The following is a 19,129-nucleotide window of genomic DNA, read 5'->3' as shown; positions in this document are numbered from 1 at the left end:
GATTACAAACACAGGAAGAGACAAACAGAATGAGAAGACTGGAGGCGCAGGCCCAGAAGCCAGAGCAGAACAGGACTGTGCAGGAGCTGCTGGCCTGGGCGCCTGGTGATGGCTGCCAGTTCCTTCCTCCAGGGTGGGCTGGGGGTGGCTGTTGGCAGGTGTTTGTGACCTTTTCTGGGCAGCAGACACGCTCGCTCTTACCTCCCATCCTTCCATCTCCAGGCCTCTCTTCCCATAGATGTCATAGATGGCCCGGGTCTGCGGGTCGCTGAGCACTGCAAACAGAAACCGCACATGGTGACAAAGCACAGAGCTCGCCTTCCGGTCCTGACAGCAGCATCCCGGCAGGTCCCACCCTGCCCCATGCTCTCCTAGAGACAGACCTCTCCTTCCCTTTGCGTCCTTCTCCTCCTTGCTCTCAGAGCCAGCCTTGACTGCGTTTGCTTATTTATTTTTCTTTCTAACCTCGGCCGTGTTTAACGGTGGCTGCGAATGAGCCCCTCTGAACTGAGAGGGGCACCTGGTGTCACTGAAGGACAGTGTTTTTAAGAGTCAGGAAGTCTGTACGCACAGCCTGTAGAGTGCCTTGGCCTGAAAGAGCGAATGGCACTTTCTGAAGAGGCGGGACGTGAGGTTAGGGACAGGTTCTGAGCCCGGACATGTCTGACTTACTCCTGTCCCTCTTCCCGCCTCTCTGCGTTATCGCTAAGTCATTTGGAAAGACCACACGCCCGCCTCTGACGCTGGCCACATCCGCTGAGAGCGCGGGAAGATTTCCAGGGAGGCTGAGAGCTCCTGGCGGGAGAGTCACACCAAGTGGGAGCCCAGGAAGCTCAGCGTGTGCCCCTGCTCTGCTCTGCGAGCTCCTGTTGAGACCTTGGCATCTGCTCCCCGAGATGCCCATATATTCTCAGGCCTAATTTAAGAACGATGGAAACGATGCTGTCCGTGTTCAAACCCGCTGGGCGGAGGGAAGTGCTGACCTCGGGGAAACGGGCGCCAGCCTCTGGAGTTAATCCCTGGGATTGAACGAGGGCTGTCCAGTCCGTGTCCTACACGGTCTCCCTCCAGGCTGAGTGCGGGCCAGGGCTGCGGCCGCAGCATTTTCGCCCGCATAGGGAGGGCTTTCCTAACTCTTCCCCCACCTCCAGAACCCTGTCCCGGTTTTGCGGGGAATTTAGACAACAGGAAATGAGCACAGCCATGCAGACCACAGCATCCTAGAGAGCAGTGGTCGCCAACCTTTCGGGCCTCACGGATACTGGTGGTCCTTAGACCATCAGTTGGCGACCGCTGCTAGAGAAGGCCCAGGCCTGTGGTCAGGCCCCCAGAGTGGCCTGATTAGAGTGAATTCGGTGAAGACACGATGCCGATTCACATGTATCATCAGCCATGGCCTTGGGTTAAGTCATTAAAACCTAACTTTTTGGTAAAACTATAAAGTGGAGTACAGCTTATGTCTTATGTCTGTAATAAGAAGCCTTTATTTTATAAGGAAACACATTATCTAATTTTTAATCTAATTAAAGAGCAAATCACCAAATGGCTCTGGAATAAACAACTTATTCTACTTGATATACATCCTAAAAGTGATTTAACATTTTATAAATTTGTACCTTTAAAATGGTGGTAAAATATACATAACAGGTTTGGCTAGCTGGTTTGGCTCAGTGTCGGCCTGGGGACTGAAAGGTCCCAGGTTCGATTCCGGTCAGGGGCATGTACCTTGGTTGCAGGCACATCCCCAGTAGGGTGTGTGCAGGAGGCAGTTGATCGATGTTTCTCTCCCATCGATGTTTCTAACTCTCTATCTCTCTCCCTTCCTCTCTGTAAAAAATCAATAAAATTATTAAAAAATATATATACATAACATAAAATTGATCCTTTTAATAATTTTTAAGTGCACAGGTCAGTGGCATGAAGTACATTCACTTTGTTGTGTAACCATCACCATTTCATCATTGCAAACAGAAACTGTAACTATTAATGACTTTAATATTTTATAAACAAGTAGGTCACAAAAGGTTCTTTCTGAAATCTATAAGGTGCAAGTATAAAAGTCTCAATTACTTAGTTCTATTACCTGTTAGCCTTCTTAATATCATTTTCTTTCTTCTGTTAGAACCTTTCCTTAACTGAATGCTACGGAGTCAATAAATTCACTTTCAGATGAAAAAATGTTCTCGTACGGTCTCTTAAAAGACAGCAGAAAGCTTGTCTTAACGATCAGCCTTTCCTCTCCAAGAGTTCCCTTCCGGAGGAACTAACTAGTCGACGATCTGAAAATTGAGTTTCCCTGCAACTCGCTCCCCTCGGTGGCCTCCCCTGAGCGCCCGCCTCCTACTGACACCGACACACTGATTTCCAAAGGAAATCCTGCTCTTTCCAAAGACCCTGTCAGTGGAAAGGCCCGGGACTCACCGCCTCCCCTACAGCCCTCCGGGACTCTCGTTTGCGATCCTCTACCCATCAAGTCTCTTAAAAATCGACGGCACTGACCTTCATAAGCCTGGTGGACGAGGTTAAACAGCCGCTCGGCCTGGGACTTGAGCTCGGGGTCTCTGTGCTTGTCGGGGTGGTACAGCATGCACAGCCTGCGGTAGGCAGCTTTCAGCTCTTCCGAGGCGGCCTAGGAGAGAGGCCCCGTTAGCGCACCCACCGCTCAGAGCAGCACCTGCAGCCCCGCGGGTCGCCATGCAGTGATGCTTTATTACTCCATAAGCCCCCCCCCCCCCCCCCCCCGCTAATAAAGTGATCAATTATGCACATTAAGAGCAACTAGGTTTTGCTGGGAGACGCTGCTAGGAGGAGGCATGAAAGCTCGTCTCTCTCCCGGGACCAACGGTGTCTGAGCCGAAACTAAGAGCGTCCTGGGTGCCCGCTTACGCTGCCCAAGTCATCTGAAGCCCTTCACGGCCGGTGCCCCCACAGGGAACCGGTTCGGGAGGAAGGAAACTAATGCCACCAGCCAGAAGCGCCACACACTCCATCAGTGTCTGTCAAAGAGAACTCTGAATATTCACCTGTGAAAGTCAAAGACGAATGAGTAAAAGTGTAAGACCAACTCACACGTCTACTTCAACCCCTAACTCTGAAAGGCACCACGGGAAGCAGATAAAACTGCCTCACGATCCTGTAGTTCAACAAGAGCCCCAACTCAAGGGGCTCCCCAACAATATAGCTCTCCAATTCTCCTGAGCAGTCAATCTGAGTGGGAAAATGGGCCCTACTAAGAGCACAGGTGACAAAGAGTACAATGCTTTAACCACACAGGAAGGAGGGGAAGGGGGGAGGGGAGACAGCGACAGGCAGAGGGAGAGAGTGAGGGAAGAAGGGAGGAAGAGAGAGAAAGGGAAACATTGATGGGAAAGAGACATATTGACGAGGTGCCTCCTGCACAAGCCCTGACAGAGGCTGGGGATGAACCTGCAACCCAGGTACATGCCCTTGACTGGGACTTGAACCCGGGACCCTTCAGTGCACGGGCCGATGCTCTAGCACACTGGCCTGGGCCAAACTGTACTTCTTCCCTTTGTTTTCTCATCGTGAACCTGTGGACAGCAGAACCTCTCTCCCAGACGTGCTGTGAGAGAGCACACGTGCACACAGTAGGACGGAGCCACGCTGGCTATCATTCCTATCACAATTCGGTTTCGGCATTCCTCTGGCAGCATGCAGGCTGCACCGGGAACAGTCGGAGGGCACCGCTCTGCTGCAAGGTAACGGAACATTATCCACGCCACAGGCTGTGTTGGTGACAATTCACTGAGCTGCATCCGCATGACATGGACACTGTCCTCCCGGGAAATTCTATTTCAGTAAAAACACAAGAAGACCCCAGAGAAGAGATGGGCCTCAGGCTCCCACTGCAGTGCCCTTTTCTTTTCCCTACTGGAGGTTTCTTTCCTGCCAACGTCAATTACGCCACACATTTCTTGCCACACTTAACAATATACCCTGTACCAAATCCCATTGTTTTAAGCAAATAAATAATAGGTAACAAATGGCAAGTAAAATACACCCTCTCAGGAAGAATATAACGAGAGATGTAAAAGGGGCTTGTTCCCTCCTAAAGGGCCACTACAGATTACTTTCCTGCACATTGTACTGTTCCTTCCACTACCTCACTGAAGTCACAAGGGCAGGGTCACACAGATGTGACACACCTGGGTTTAGACGGCTACTTCCTGATTGTTAAACTAGATGCAGGGGGGTAAGTGATGGAAGGAGACTTGACTTGGGGTGCAGAACACACAACACAACATAGAGATGATATATTATAGAATTTACACCTGAAACCTATACTATAATTTTATTAACCAATGTCACCCCAATATATTCAATTAAAAAAAATAAAGTTAAATTGGGTGACAAGGAAGTAGAATATCTAGTCTGCAAGGCCTTCTTTAATTGCAGTAATAAATGGCTTAATGTCCTATTGATTAAGTCCTAGAAATAAGAAGTTTCATGTCTAATAAATATCACATTCAATGAAAGGTTAGATTAGGCCTTTCATCATAACTCAATAACTAAAGTCACTGGTTCAATATTTCCTAAATGATAATGAAAACTCTTTATCATAAAAATAACTATATCATTTCAAAACATGCTAACAGTAAAAATGGTACCTAAATTACATACTTACTTCTAAAATTCTATAATAAAATTATGAGATGCATCATGTGTTAAGTATGAAAAGTTTCATCTTTTTTTTTTTTTAAATATATTTTATTGATTTTTTACAGAGAAGAAGGGAGAGGGATAGAGAGCCAGAAACATCAATGAGAAACATCGATTAGCTGCCTCCTGCACGCCCCCCACTGGGGATGCGCCCGCAACCAAGGTACATGCCCCTGACAGGAATCGAACCCGGGACCCTTGAGTCCGCAGGCTGACGCTCTATCCACTGAGCCAAACCGGTTCGGCGAAAAGTTTCATCTTAATCATAATATATTTTCAATGAAAAGTAAATATAAATTCAACTTATACAGATCATAAATCCGCAGTGAAAAGGCCCTCAGTAATCTGACGATCGAGCTCAGGGGGAGATTGTTAAAATTGCTGTATTATTTGCTATACAATATAAACACAAAATTCCCACAATAAGGCACAGGAAAGAAAGAAAAGGCATACAGAAAGGAAAGTAGAACTGTATTTGCAGACATCATCTATATAGAAAACCATAGTCTATAAAAAAGCCACTAAGTGATTTTAGCAAGGTCGTGGGATACAGAGTTAATAGCAAACATCAATTTATTTCCACATATAAAAAACTGAAGTTTAAAAAGACAATACCATTTAGAGTATCATCAACAAAGCAAACTACTCAGTAATAAATTTAACAAGTATGTGCAGAACCTGTACACTGCAAACTACAACACACCACTGAGAAACGAGAGAAGCCGTCTTCATGCAACAGGAGACTCAATATTACTCAGAGGTCAAATGTTCCCAAGTGATGTACAGATCCAATGCAATCCAACGGAAATCCCAGCATCAACAAGAGAGAGAGGACAGAGCAGAGCTCGTATAAATTCAAATCAGAGTGTTATGCCTTGAGTATGTTAAATATAACCACAAAGAAAATAGTTGTAAAATTATAAAAAAAGGAAATGAGAAGGGAATTAAAACATTTCACTATAAGAAATCAGCTAAAGAGAGGACAGTAATATAGGAAATGAGGGACAAAAAGCTATCAGGTACATAGAAGACAAAACAGCAAAGTGGCAGAAATAAGGCCATCTTATTTATAATTACTTTAAATGTCAATAGATTAGATTCTTCAATTAATGGCAGCCTCTGGAAGAATGGATTAAAAAAAAACATGACCAACCTGGTGGGTGTGGCTCAGTGGCTGAGCGTCGACTTGTGAACCAGGAGGTCACAGTTTGATTCCCTGTCAGGGTCACATGCCTAGGTTGCTGCCGCGATCCCCAGAAGGGGGCGTGCAGGAGGCAGCTGATCAATGATCCTCTCCCATCATTGATGCTTCTATCTCTCTCTCCCTCTCCCTTCCTCTCTGAAAGCAATCCTATATAATAAAGAGCTAATATGCTAATTAGACCGACAGCAGAATGACCACCTGGATGACTGTCCGGACGAAGCTGGGGCTGTGAGGGCCAAGCCCGCTGCACGAATTTCATGCATCGGGCCTCTAGTAAAAATATATTTAAAAACAAAACAAAACATGACCAACTATTTGCTGTTTATAGAGATCCCTTTAGATCCAAAACCACAAAGAAATTAAAAGTGAAAGGATGAAAAAAGACATTGCTTGCAAATAGTAACCAAAAAGAAGAGTAGGAGTGGCTATGTTAATATCAGACAAAATAGACATTAAATCAAAAAAGGTTACAAAACACAAAAGACATATGTCAATACAAGGTTCAACACAAGATATAAGTTATAAACACTTACATACCCAATGACAGACCATCAAAATATATGAAGCAAAGGCTGATAGAGCTGAGGAGAAATACACAGTTTCACAATAATACTTTAATGTCCCACTTTCAATGAAGGTGCAACAATCAGATAGAAGATAAGTAAGGACACAGAGGCCTTGAACACAATAAACCAGCGAGACCTAACCCAGCAGCAGAACACATTCTTCTTCCGCGCTCACAGAACATTCTCCAGGGCAGACCATCTGCTAAGCCACAAAGTCAGCCTCAACAGGCTTAAAAATACAGACAGCACACAGCGTGCAACGGGCTGAAGCCAGTAACCAGCAACAGAAAGGCAGCTGGAAAAGCCACAACTTTGTGAATTAAAAAACACATTTTAAAACAACCAACCAACGGATCAAAGAAGAAATCACAAGGAAAATGCGAAAATACTTAAAGACAAATGAAAATACACACAACAGACTAAAACTCATGGGATGCAGAGAAAGCAGCGATAAGGGGAGATGTATCAGTAAATGCTGACAGTAAAAACCAAGGATCGCAAACCAACCACCCAACTCCACCAGTTAAGGAACTAGAAACCCCTCAAACCTAGTAGAAGGAAATAATAAAGATTAGAGCAGAGAAGAGGATGGCGAGAACAGGAAACGGTCGGTAAGGACTTCTCCCAATCTTCACAGTGCATCCCTCAGAGCAGTGGTGCTCAACCTTCCTAATGCCTCGACCCTTTAATACAGTTCCTCATGTTGTGGTGACCCCCAACCATAAAATTATTTTCTTCATAACTGTAATGTTGCTACTGTTATGAATCGTCATGTAAATATCTGATATGCAGGATGTATTTTCATTGTTCGCGACCCACAGGTTGAGAACCGCTGCTTAGCGCCTGCTAACACTCCTCTCAATCCACAGATAGCAAGTGTTTCTCTTCCTGGAGACACTCCTTCCTCCCAGAGCTCTGCCCGGGTCCCGTGGAGGTCAGGCCTAGACGAACTTCTCCCTCGGCTTTCCCATCACCATCTCCCGGGGTGTCTTTCTGGGCGGGTCCCCATTTTCTGTATCAAATGCCTTTCTCTTCCTGCATTTTCTTCTTTAAGTATTCCAGTGGCGCTCCCACCCCAGCAGTTCCCTGCACAGCGGCTGGTGGATGAAACAGCTGTAGACTCTGCCACCTCGCATGCTGCCTGGACACGCCACAGCTGGCTGAGCACGGGGTGCCGGCTTGGAACCCTTTTCCCGCACGATCTGCGCTGTCCTGCTCCCTGGCTTCCAGCTCATAGCGCTGCTGGCGAGACGTGCCTCATTCCCACTTCCACGCTGTGGCCTGTGTGGGGACTGGGAGGACTCTAACCTACGGGTTCCCTTCATTACGAGTCTTTCCCGTCTACTGGTGCTAGCTGCTTGACTGGGCCTGTTCATAGTCTCCCATCTTTTAATTGCGAAATTTTCTCATATTAATTATTGTCATGTCTTCATTTTAATTTGGTATCTTTATTTAACGTACGTGCCCTTGACTGGGAATCAAACCCTTGACTTTTTGGTGCACAGGCCAATGCTCTAGCCACTGAACACACCAGCCAGGGCTTATCTTACTTTTAATTTCCAGGGCTTATCTCCTTTTTAATACATGTCTTCTGAAAATACCAGCATGCGCTTATGTCTTGCGTGTATTGTCTCTGAGGACAATCTCGTTTCGAACCCCCTGCACCGTCCGCTTTCTTGCCATTTCCCCGCGCTGTCTGTGTGGGCTCGGAATTTCTCACTGGATCCTTCCCTCACCATGTCCTGTTCTCCGGCAAGCGCTTTGCCGGGAACAGGAGGTATCCAGAGCCACCAGGAGGCTGTGTGAACTGCCTGGTCTGATGAGCTTCTCTGGAAGTGCCCGGAGGGGCTGGGAGGTTCACGTGGAGTCTTCCTCGGGGGTAGCTGGTCCCTTCAGGGGAGCGCCAGAGAACAAGTGGAAAGGGGGCCGGCCTGCCTTTGTTGGGGTGCCACTCTCGCCCTCCGCTGTGTCTATGTCTCTAGGCTCTAAAGACGCGGGTTGGATTAATCCAGGGTATAGACCCCCTGTCTCCTGCACCGGCTCTCAGAACTACACGAAAAAGGAGAAACTGTCAACCTGTAGACAAAAAACAGGGCGCTCGGTTTCACTTATTTATTTTTTATTGACTTTTAGAGGGGGAGGGAGGGAGAGGGGGAGGGAGGGAGAGGGGGAGGGAGGGAGAGGGGGAGGGAGGGAGAGGGGGAGGGAGAGAACGGTGCGTGAAATGGCACTTGCTTGTTCACTGGGGAGGGTGAGCCTTTTCCACACCTTATTTGCATTTTCGATTTCTTCTTCAGAAATAACCTATTTGTTTCCTTCGTGCTGCTCTCCTCAGGGTATCCACCTTTCTTTCTGATTTCCAAGAGTTCTTTATAAAGATTAGAAACATGAATCTTTTATCAAATAAATACATTGTAGATTCCTCTGAGTCTTTTGTGTTTATGATTTTTTAAGGTTTTAGTTTTTTTTTTCTGGTAACACACTCAGAAGTTTCTCATTTTCACAAAATCAAAGCTATCAATTGTGTCTTTTCTGATTTGTGCTGTGGCATCAGCGTAGAAAAGTCTCCTGACTCCAATCTCATCACATGTGCGTCCCTTAAATAATTAAGCAACTGAAGAGGTTGCTCCATTTTCTCTTATTTGAATTCTAGTGCAGGGGACCCCTCTGGAATCAATGTGACAACACGGATTCCAAGTATATGCCCCACTCCGCTCGGACTTCCCATCTCCGCCTCCCAGAGCAAGCTGCAGCCCTGAGCACCAGTGTCTGACCCGGGACATGACGGGATGGGACAGGGCGGGACAGGGCGGGGCAGGCTCCCCCAGGTGGGCAGGGCCCCTGGGAGTCCCTCAGAGCCTTGGAGGGGTCCACAGACCAAAGCTATGTTCATAATAACACTAAGCTGGTTTTGCCCTTTCCTCATGAGGCCACATGATGTGCGATGACATCTTTGTTCTGATGGCTAATGAAATGTATACGTGTGCATTCTTACATTTTCTAGAAATTTTTGAAGTGGTAGTTTTAGGGTATAAATAAGAGTTTTTAGAGATTAACTCAATTGGCTCTCAGTTATTTTACTGTGTACTTACTAGCTATCTCTCGTTATATTTGCTGATAGCTGCACACATCTGTATATATTACTTTTCAATACATAGATATTTTGAAATCCTTGTCTTCCTTGTGCTTACTATACTGACATCTAAGAAGTACACTTTATGTCTTGTTTTACAATATTTTACCAACCACCCAGTTTCGTTTCTAATTACATATTGTTAGCTATGACCCACGTAAACAAGCTCTTCGCGGTCCACAGTAGTTTAAGACCGTAACAGGGTCTTGACGGCGAGACGTTTGAGAATTGCTGGGTTTCAGGAGACTGTGGTAACAAGCAACCCAAACAGCCCAAAGGTTTACTTCTTACTCACGCACACGTCCCCTCCGGCCAGCTAGCAATCTGCTCGGCCATGTCCGCAGGCCCCAGGCTGACAGACAGCCACCCTGGGGAACCATGCAGTCACCGAGGCTGAGGGAGGAGCATGACACCCTGAGCTTGACACATGGCTTCCGCTCACATCGCTGCTAGAGCTAATCGCGGGCCTCCTTCGACCACCCTACCGTGAGCTGGGCAAGCGAAGAACCAGCGAGGTTGGGTGGACACCCTGACAGCTACGAGGATGCCATCTCATCCAGCACGGAAGACCGACCAGAGCGAGTGAGCAACAACTTCATAGCTCAGACCCACACCCACCCAAGGAACAGCAAAGCCACCAGGATTTTTGCTGCTGACGCCTCTAATTTCAAGCTCAAACTTCCAGGCGGCATCTATATTGCTGCATTTCAGCAACAAAGTCCCCACAAACTATATTCAATTAGGTTTTGGGACGTTTGCCTAATTACCACAATTGAAGATTCGTTACTGTCCATATGTTCCACGACAATCAGACTGAAATAAGCTGCAGCAGCTAAAAAAACCTGTAATTTTTTTATGTGCTTGGTACGCACACAATTTAAAGGGGAAAAACAGACTTCGGCGCTGTGACAGCGAGCCTGGGCCCTGGAGCCGAGGAGGCGCTGCGTGAGGAGAAAGCGTGCTGAGGTGACCCGGTGTCACTGAGCGGGTCCGAGTGTCAATACGGAGACGAGGCCACCACTCGCCAGGCACTAACGCGCACCCCTGCGCTGGACCCGGACACGTGTCCTCCTGCACTCTGTGAAGGGTCCCGCCCGGTCTGAAGCTTCTTGCAGAACCCCACGTGCAGACGCAGCCCTGCCACCCCCGCCGCAGCAGCCTTGGTCCCCGCGGCTCCCGCACGCGGCTCTGGCCTGCACTGCGGCAGACTCCCGGAGGCGGGCAGACCCCCCTCCCCACCCCCCAAGGCGGGCAGACCCCCCTGGAGGCGAGCAGACCCCCGGAGGCGGCTCGCCTCTGCGCCTGCCATGTGGTCGGGCCGCTCACCCTGCCTGACCGCCTCTGTGGGGGCTTCCAAGTAGAACAGAAATTGAGGGGGGCTAACCCAGGTCTAGGGTGAAAATGCAGCTGCTTAACTGCCAAAAGCAAAAGCTACAAGAAACCCGGGGCAGCTGACACTGATTTACTCCCACGATCCCCACTGCTGCTGCTCGGCTAAAGGTGGCCAGCAGTGACCTTTCCCCTGCAACAGGGACACAAGGGAGACAGCCCGTGTCTGGCTGACGGGGAGGGACAGGCCCCGCAGGGAAGGCCAGCATGGACGTGGACTCGGACGGAGGCTCCCCGGCCTGGCCCATCTGGGCTCCAGCATAAAGGATGTATTTGAATTTGCTCTCTTCCTCTTGTAACTGACTTTAAACAATTTTTTTTAATATATTTTTTTAATTGATTTTTTACAGAGAGGAAGGGAGAGAGATAGAGAGCTAGAAACATCGATGAGAGAGAAACATCGATGAGAGAGAAACATCGATCAGCCGCCTCCTGCACATCTCCCACTGGGGATGTGCCTGCAACCCAGGTACATGCCCTTGACCGGAATCGAACCTGGGACCTTTCAGTCCGCAGGCTGACGCTCTATCCACTGAGCCAAACCGGTTTTGGCGACTTTAAACAATTTTTAAAAGTGAAAATTTAGATGGTTCCACACTGATACGTGATGAACACCTTCCAGTAAGTTCCTCTAGGATGACTTGTTGCCAGAATTACAATGTGATCCTCAAGAACACAACGTATTCCATACGCAAAACACACCTGGACCAGGGGAGTGTGGCGTTGTTTGCCTACAAGGAGATTACAAACTGGGTGCGGACGTGTTTCCGCTAAAAACCCACACATGGTCCAGCTGGCATGGCTCAGTGGTTGAGCATCGACCTATGAACCAGAAGGCCACAGGTTTGATCCCCAATGTGAGACCTGCAGGAGGCAGCTGATCAATGATTCTCTCTTATTATTGATGTTTCTACCTCTCTCCCCCTCTTCCTTCTTCTCTTAAAAAAAAAAAAAATACACACACACACTGAGTGGCCTGATTATTATGACCACCTGACGTTTGTAGGCAAATTAGCTATAATTTCGCGCTGAAGTTGCTAGAGGGCCAGACCATTATAAATAGGGAAGCAGGTTGTTTACGACGACAGTAAAAGTGATTTTTTCTGAAGATATGGGTAAACAACGCGATTTAACAGCCTTTGAACATGGGATACACACACACACACACACACACACACACACACACACACACACACTGAGTGGCCAGATTATTACGACCACCCCATCAGTACTTCGTTGGGCTACCTTCTGCCTTCAATACTGCGGCGATTCTTCTTGGCACTGACTCTACGAGATGTTGAAAGGTGATGCGAGGAATCTGACACCATGCCTGGTGAATAGCACTGTCCAGTTCTGTGAGATTTGATGGTTGTGGAACCAGCTGCCTGATGGCTCTTTTAACTTCGTCCCACAAATGCTCAATTGGATTGAGATCTGGTGATTGTGAGGGCCACCTAAGCAAGGTAAAGTCTCCCTCATGTTCTTGAAACCACTCTGGCACAATACGAGCACAGAGGCATTGGCGCATTGTCTTGTTGGCAGAAGCCATCTCCATTGGGATACGCCATCAACATGATAGGATGAACTTGATCAGCAACGATACTTAGGTATGCTGTGCTATTCAGACGTCGTTCCACACGAATTAAAGGGCCCAAATCATGCCAGGAAAGCATCCCCCAAACCATAACACTGCCCCCACCAGCTTGAAGGGTTGTACTCATGCATGTGGGGTGCATGCTTTCATGCTGTTTCCGCCAAATCCTCACTCTGCCATCTGCATGATGCAACTGGAAATGTGATTCATCAGACCACATGACTTTTTTCCAAATGCTCGACTGTCCAATCCTTGTGTTCCTGTGCGAATTTGAGACGTTTTATCTTGGTAACTGCAGACAGCAAAGGTGTTCGAACAGGCCTTGGCTTCCATATTCCATACGATGCAGTGGACGGCTAATTTGCCAACAAATGTCAGGTGGTCATAATAATCGGGCCACTCAGAGTGTGAGAGTGTGTGTGTGTGTGTGTGTCACAAAAAACCCACACACGATTAACTACCGAAATGCTAATGGTGGGGAAGTGAGTTCCGGGCAGTGAGAAGCAAAGAAAACCTCCCCGAGGCGGTGGGATCTAATGGGGTGCAGAAGGTGGGTTTCGACTTGCTGAGGTACCCAAAACAGGCGGGGTATTTCAGCAGGACAAATGCCCTAAAGAAAGGAATATGAACTCTGGCCGGTTTGGCTCAGTGGATAGAGCATCGGCCTACGGACCAAGGGGTCCTGGGTTCCATTCCAGTCAAGAGCACATGCCTTGCTTGCAGGCTCCTCTCCGGCCCAGGCCCTGGTCAGGGCTCGTGCAGGAGGCAACCAATTGATGTGTTTCTCTCACATCAGTGTTTCTCTCTGTCTTTTCCTCTCTCTTCCACTCCCCCTAAGAAAACCAAAAAAAATAAACTTGGGTGAGGACAACAAAAAAAAAAAAAAAGAAAGGAAGGAAGGAAGGAAGGAAGGAAGGAAGGAAGGAAGGAAGGAAGGGAGGGAGGAAGGAAGGATATACTAGAAAGTAGATAGGAAGCAGGCAAGAAATTAATGCACCCGCTCACTGGTTCAGTAGACATCAGTAAGTGCCACGCGGTGCTGGGGTTAACAGTGAGCCTTTTGACTGTTGGGCCCCGTGGAGCTTCGTGGAAGAGGCAGAACATCACGAAGCTGGCAGAGCATCCAACACCTAAGGCAGTGACGGCGAAACTTTTGAGCTCGGCGTGCCAGCATTTTGAAAAACCCTAACTTAACTCTGGTGCTGTGTCACATATAGAAATTTTTTGATCTTTGCAACCATAGTAAAACAAAGACTTATATTTTTGATATTTATTTTATATATTTAAATGCCATTTAACAAAGAAAAATCAACCAAAAAAATGAGTTCGCGTGTCACCTCTGACACGCGTGTCATAGGTTCGCCATCACTGACCTAAGGTGTAGGGCAGGGGTCCTCAAACTACGGCCCGCGGGCCACATGCAAATACAAATACTGTATTTGTTCCCGTTTTGTTTTTTTACTTCAAAATAAGATATGTGCAGTGTGCGTAGGAATTTGTTCGTAGTTTTTTTTTTTTTTTTAACTATAGTCTGGCCCTCCAACTGTCTGAGGGACAGTGAACTGGCCCCCTGTTTAAAAAGTTTGAGGACCCCTGGTGCAGGGGCTTTAAAAAGGAACCCAGGGTAGACCCTGGCCCAATAAACCACGGGGAGGCACACAGGTTTCTGGGTAGGAAAATAATATGATCAGGACACTTTGTTAATATGCATTTGGTACAGCTCAACTAAAATTGTCAAAAATCAAAACCAGAGAGATGGAAGAGAACTACAGCAGAAATGCAGGGTGGAGGGTGTGCAGGCCGGGCGGCAGCCTGGAAATCACAAAGGAAAAGAAGGGATGAGGGGCTGGAGGGAGGCTTCCTGACTGGGTGACCGTGGGACAGCCGAAGGGACTCAATACGACACGGAGAAGAGAGAGCAAAGGGCATTCCAGCTTCTGGCTCGGACGCATGGGTCAGGGAGAATCGGGCGGCAGCCAGGCCCGGAGAAGGGATGTGACCAACAAGCGCAGCGCTGAGGCAGATGGAGATGCTGCTGGGCCACAGCACAGCTGAAAGGGAGCCTCGCCGGGGGAGGGGGGCGTGTGTGCAGCACTGAACCCTGGGAAATTCTGAGGACAGAGGACCCCCGCCCGGCAGGGTGATGAGGAGGAGTGAGGAGCACCGGGAGCTGACCAGGACTTAAGGTTGCCCGTGATGTCACAAGCGCATCTGTACAGACGGACAGACTCCAAGCACTGACTGCTCCTCGTTCGGGACTAGTCATCACAGTCTCAGGCTGGCACTGGAACCCCCATTTTACAGATGAAATAGTGAGGACCAAAAAGATTAAATGACTTGTCTGCGATGCAGTTTACCTGACGATGAACCCCTGGCCCAGAAGCTGGCTAGAAATTACTAACGTGTAGCCTGGCTCAAAGCGAACTTTGGTTCATAAAACAGATTGCTTTTGGAGAGTGAAAGGCAACCTACAGAGAGGGATCAGATATTTACAAAACCTCTCAGACAAAAGAATCCAAATTATACAAAAGAACTCCAACAAATCGATAAAAGCATTCCTTATAACTGTATGCTCATGATAGCAATAAAAATGTACTGGCATTTACGTTCCAGAATAATGTGCCCATTACTATGTTAAGCACTCTTGCTTAATTCTCCCAACAGCCCTCTGACAGTAAAATTATTGTCTGGCTTTGACAGATAAAGAAACAGGCCCAAAGAAGTTAAGTAACATGCCCCAGACTAGGCTGCTACAAAGTCAAACTCACACCTGACTTCAAGGGCTTTGCTGTTTCAGTCATTGACACTGTTCCCAGCTCCACGTGGAGGCCGGGGTCTTTGGCCTTTCCAGGGAATCACCCACGTGGTTCACAGGCACCCAGCATGCGAGGCCCTGGGCTAGTGCTCCCGCTGCCCCACGCTGTGGTGAGTGTAAGGGTGGGGTGGACACTGCATCTCACAGACGCCCAGCATGCGAGGCTCTGGGCTAGTGCTCCCGCTGCCCCACGCTGTGGTGCGTGTAAGGGTGGGGTGGACACTGCATCTCAGTGTTCTGGAAGCTGGCCTCCTGCAGCTGTTTTCAGGCTCTTCCCTTTGGACAGGTGGGCTTAAGACAGGGGTGGGCAAACTTTTAGACTCGAGGGCCACAATGGGTTCTTAAACTGGACCAGAGGGCCGGAACAAAAGCATGGATGGAGTGTTTGTGTGAACTAATATAAATTCAAAGTAGCCGAAACCGGTTTGGCTCAGTGGATAGAGCATCGGCCTGCGGACTGAAAGGTCCCAGGTTCGATTCCGGTCAAGGGCATGTACCTGGGTTGCGGGCACATCCCCAGTAGGAGATGTGCAGGAGGCGGCTGATCGATGTTTCTCTCTCATCGATGTTTCTAACTCTCTGTCTCTCTCCCTTCCTCTCTGTAAAAAATCAATAAAATATATTTAAAAAAAAAATTCAAAGTAAACATCATTACATAAAAGGGTACGGTCTTTTTTTCCAATAGTTTTATTCATTTCAAACAGGCTGTAGTTTGCCCACGGCTGGCTTAAGAGATAATCACATCATGAATAAGTCAGAAAACCAAAACAGGAGGTTGATCAAACAATTCCAGGTTTCTACAACCAGGAATAACCTTTGAACCTTAATTCCACTTAGAAGGAAAAAAATTACACAATTTACAGAATGCATTAACCCATAAAATGTAACGTAAGTTCAAAAAGGTACTAGGCTGCCCTGGCCGGTGTGGTCCAGTTGGTTGAGCGTCGTCCCACAGGAAGGGTCACAGGTTCGGTTCTGGCCTGGTTAGGGCACGTACAGAGGCAACCGATCTATGTTTCTTTCTCCCTTCCCCTCTCTCTAAAAAGTAATGAACACGTCCTCGGGTGAGAATCAAAAACAAAAAATTATTAGGCAACTAGTAATGACAGAACTCTAAGCACTAAAAAAGCGTGACCTTTAAGGGTGATGGGGCAGAGGGTGACCCCTGTCCTCCAGTGCACGTCTCTGCTGACCACAGCATGTGAGCACGGATGGGCCAAAACCACAGAAATTCTGATTCCTGATCAGAGGTCATTCCAAGGGCCTAGGAAATATTTTCCTGCCACTGTACGATTTTGTTTTCATTTCTCTTCCTGGACACGCCCATCTATGTATCTGGTGCCCTTGAGACACAACAGTTAAAAAAAAAGGCCAATGTCTTAGAGAAATGAGCTCAAGTTCCTTTCTGGGTCAAAATTAATGGTTTGGATCCTATCTCCACATCCAGAGCCTGGCTGATTTGTCCCTAAGAGCCTGACCTTATACGTTCTCTCGTCCGTGTCCATCTGTTATACCCTGCCCACTCGTGCAGACTCCTTGTGGTTGATGTCTGTTGGCATTTTAATGCTGAGGAATGTTCTGGCTCCTGCAAGCCAGCGAGGGAACACTGTGCACTGAGCGCGTGCAGGCCCAGATCCAAACAGGATCCTCTCGTCTCGAAGGAGGTGTCACTGCAACCACGAGCTTCTTCAGGGGAGTGGGCCTGTGTGACGGGGCCCAGACAGTGGTAACACAGCACTATTCCCAGGGCTCTTTTACTTTGTGTGTGTGGCCCTTTTACACATTTATGCGATTTTATTTATTTATCTCTAAGTTGTTTTAAATCCTTTCTTGAACAAGGCAGGACATAAATAAGATACATAAGTAAAATGAAAAGAAAAGTTTAATAAAAAAGTAAACACTAAATTCCATAGCTGCACAAAACGTGCTGTTGGTATGCCCCATATTTCCTGACCGGTTGTTTTATCACTGAATGTGTGGCAAACAGAGAAGCTTTCAATTGAAGGGGGAAAAAAAAGAAAGGTATTTGGGTAGATAATGCAGAAACAGAGCATTAAACTTCCAAGAGGCAATTGTTTGAAACGCCCAAAGCAGCAAAGTAATCACTAGCTATGGTTCATTAAAGAAAACACATTTTTAAATTTAACCCCACGATGTTTGCTGATCACATTATGAGATGTCAGCGGAACGAGCTGGGTCTCCTACCAGTTCCCTCCCACCTCGAGCAGGACCACCAGGCGCCCCTCAGGACGGGGCCTGGCCCTCCTCCCCGCCCGCCCTGTCAGAGCTGATAGCGCCCACGGCTGTATCTTCGCGTCCCATGCTGCCTGTTAGGACTATGCCTGCACCCTACTCCCAGGCTCAGCCCAGCTTCTGGGAACCCCTCCCCGCACCCTCCAAGTCAAACTCATGACCCTGCAGGAAGCAGAGTTCGGAGAGATAACTGTCTTTCGAAGAAAAAACAGAACAAAACTGGTACTTTGAACACAAAGAGCAAAGAAAGCTGTGGGAGGTCATAGCCTACTGCTCTCCCTAAGTTCTGGCACAAGGTTTTTTATTAGTACAACAGATGGGCAGCAAATTTAGCCAGGACAACTAACTCCGCATGATGTTGCAGAAGTGAAGGGACCAGGTTTGCTAAAGTAATTGTGGTGACAGAAATGTATTAGCTTCAGAAGCTACTGAGGTGGTTCATTCTATCCTAGTACAGTGTTAAAAAAAAAAAAGATTTAGCCAGAACAAAGCATACCACCACTTTCTATGCAAATGTGCGCCTTTCTAAAATCAGCAGAATCTGATGCTTATCAAACTTCAAAAACTAACAGTAAGTATCATCTGAGTATCCGCTCCGTCAGGCATTTTGTACACAACCTTACTCCACTGCAATACTCCCAACATCCGACATCCCGGGCAGTAAGTGCTCATGAATACTTTATTAGACGGTAACTAACACTTCAATGTCAAAGAAAAGGAAAAAGGTTAACCTACCAGCCTAGAGGCAGAAACTCCCAGATCGGTAAAGGCGGATGCACGCCGAGACACTCGCAATAGTTCATGGACGGCCGTGTCATTAAATGGAGACTTTGCGACGACTTGTTCAAGGTCACCCAAGTGTGGACTACAACTCCTGCCCCTAATGACCCTGCTCCTCGGCCTCGTCTTCTTTTTTTTTAACCCTCACCCAAGGATATTTTCCCATTGATTTTTAGAGGGAGTGGAAGAAAGAGGGAAAGACAGAGAGAAACACATCGATTGGTTGCCTCCTGCACACCCGGAATTGAACCCGGGACCCTTCGGTCCACAGGCCAACACTCGATCCACTGAGCCAAACCGCTAGGGCTCCTCAGCCTCTTTACTGCACGACACCTTAGGAATGTGATCATCTGCGTGTCAGGGTTTGGACAACCAGGGCTTGCTTACCACTGCCTGCCCAATGCAGTTCATCAGGCTCGTGGCTATAAATGTGGAGCTTCCGAACGTAATGTAGATGGGAAACGCCCCAAAAGAATGACCTTCGCAGACCCATCTTTAAATGGCTCATGAAGACCCATCGTGAGGTTAGATAAGCCGTGAATGAATGAACACACAGCACCTCACTGCTTTAGAGGGACCTGCGTGTGCACAGGACTCAGCCGACCCCTTTGTACTCAATTTCTGCAGATGGCCAACCCATGCTGGCTGGGGGCGTGGGTGACTGTGAGAAATGGCTTTCCTCCCATCTGCAACCCAAGCTCAAATGTTTAGCCCC

General features: G+C 47.7%; 1 protein-coding gene and 1 non-coding gene across 2 annotated transcripts in view; one reads left to right on the top strand and one right to left on the bottom strand.

Moving 5' to 3' along the window:
- The window catches only part of DNAJC11 (DnaJ heat shock protein family (Hsp40) member C11), a 47,684-nt gene that overhangs the window by 24,564 nt on the left and 3,991 nt on the right, over positions 1-19,129 (bottom strand). Inside the window, exons 2-3 of the mRNA XM_059691404.1 lie at positions 2,500-2,629; positions 202-275 (exon numbers count right to left, since the gene is read on the bottom strand). Coding sequence (XP_059547387.1) covers positions 202-275; positions 2,500-2,629 — 204 coding nt within the window. The remainder of the gene's footprint in view (positions 1-201; positions 276-2,499; positions 2,630-19,129) is intronic.
- LOC132232135 (small nucleolar RNA SNORA66) lies at positions 17,956-18,093 on the top strand. Its single transcript, XR_009452282.1, has one exon. It is a non-coding gene; the product is annotated as a small nucleolar RNA SNORA66 (small nucleolar RNA).

The sequence above is a fragment of the Myotis daubentonii genome, chromosome 3, assembly GCF_963259705.1.
Source record: "Myotis daubentonii chromosome 3, mMyoDau2.1, whole genome shotgun sequence".
NCBI lineage: Eukaryota > Metazoa > Chordata > Mammalia > Chiroptera > Vespertilionidae > Myotis > Myotis daubentonii.
This window is presented reverse-complemented; position numbering and strand designations above follow the sequence as displayed.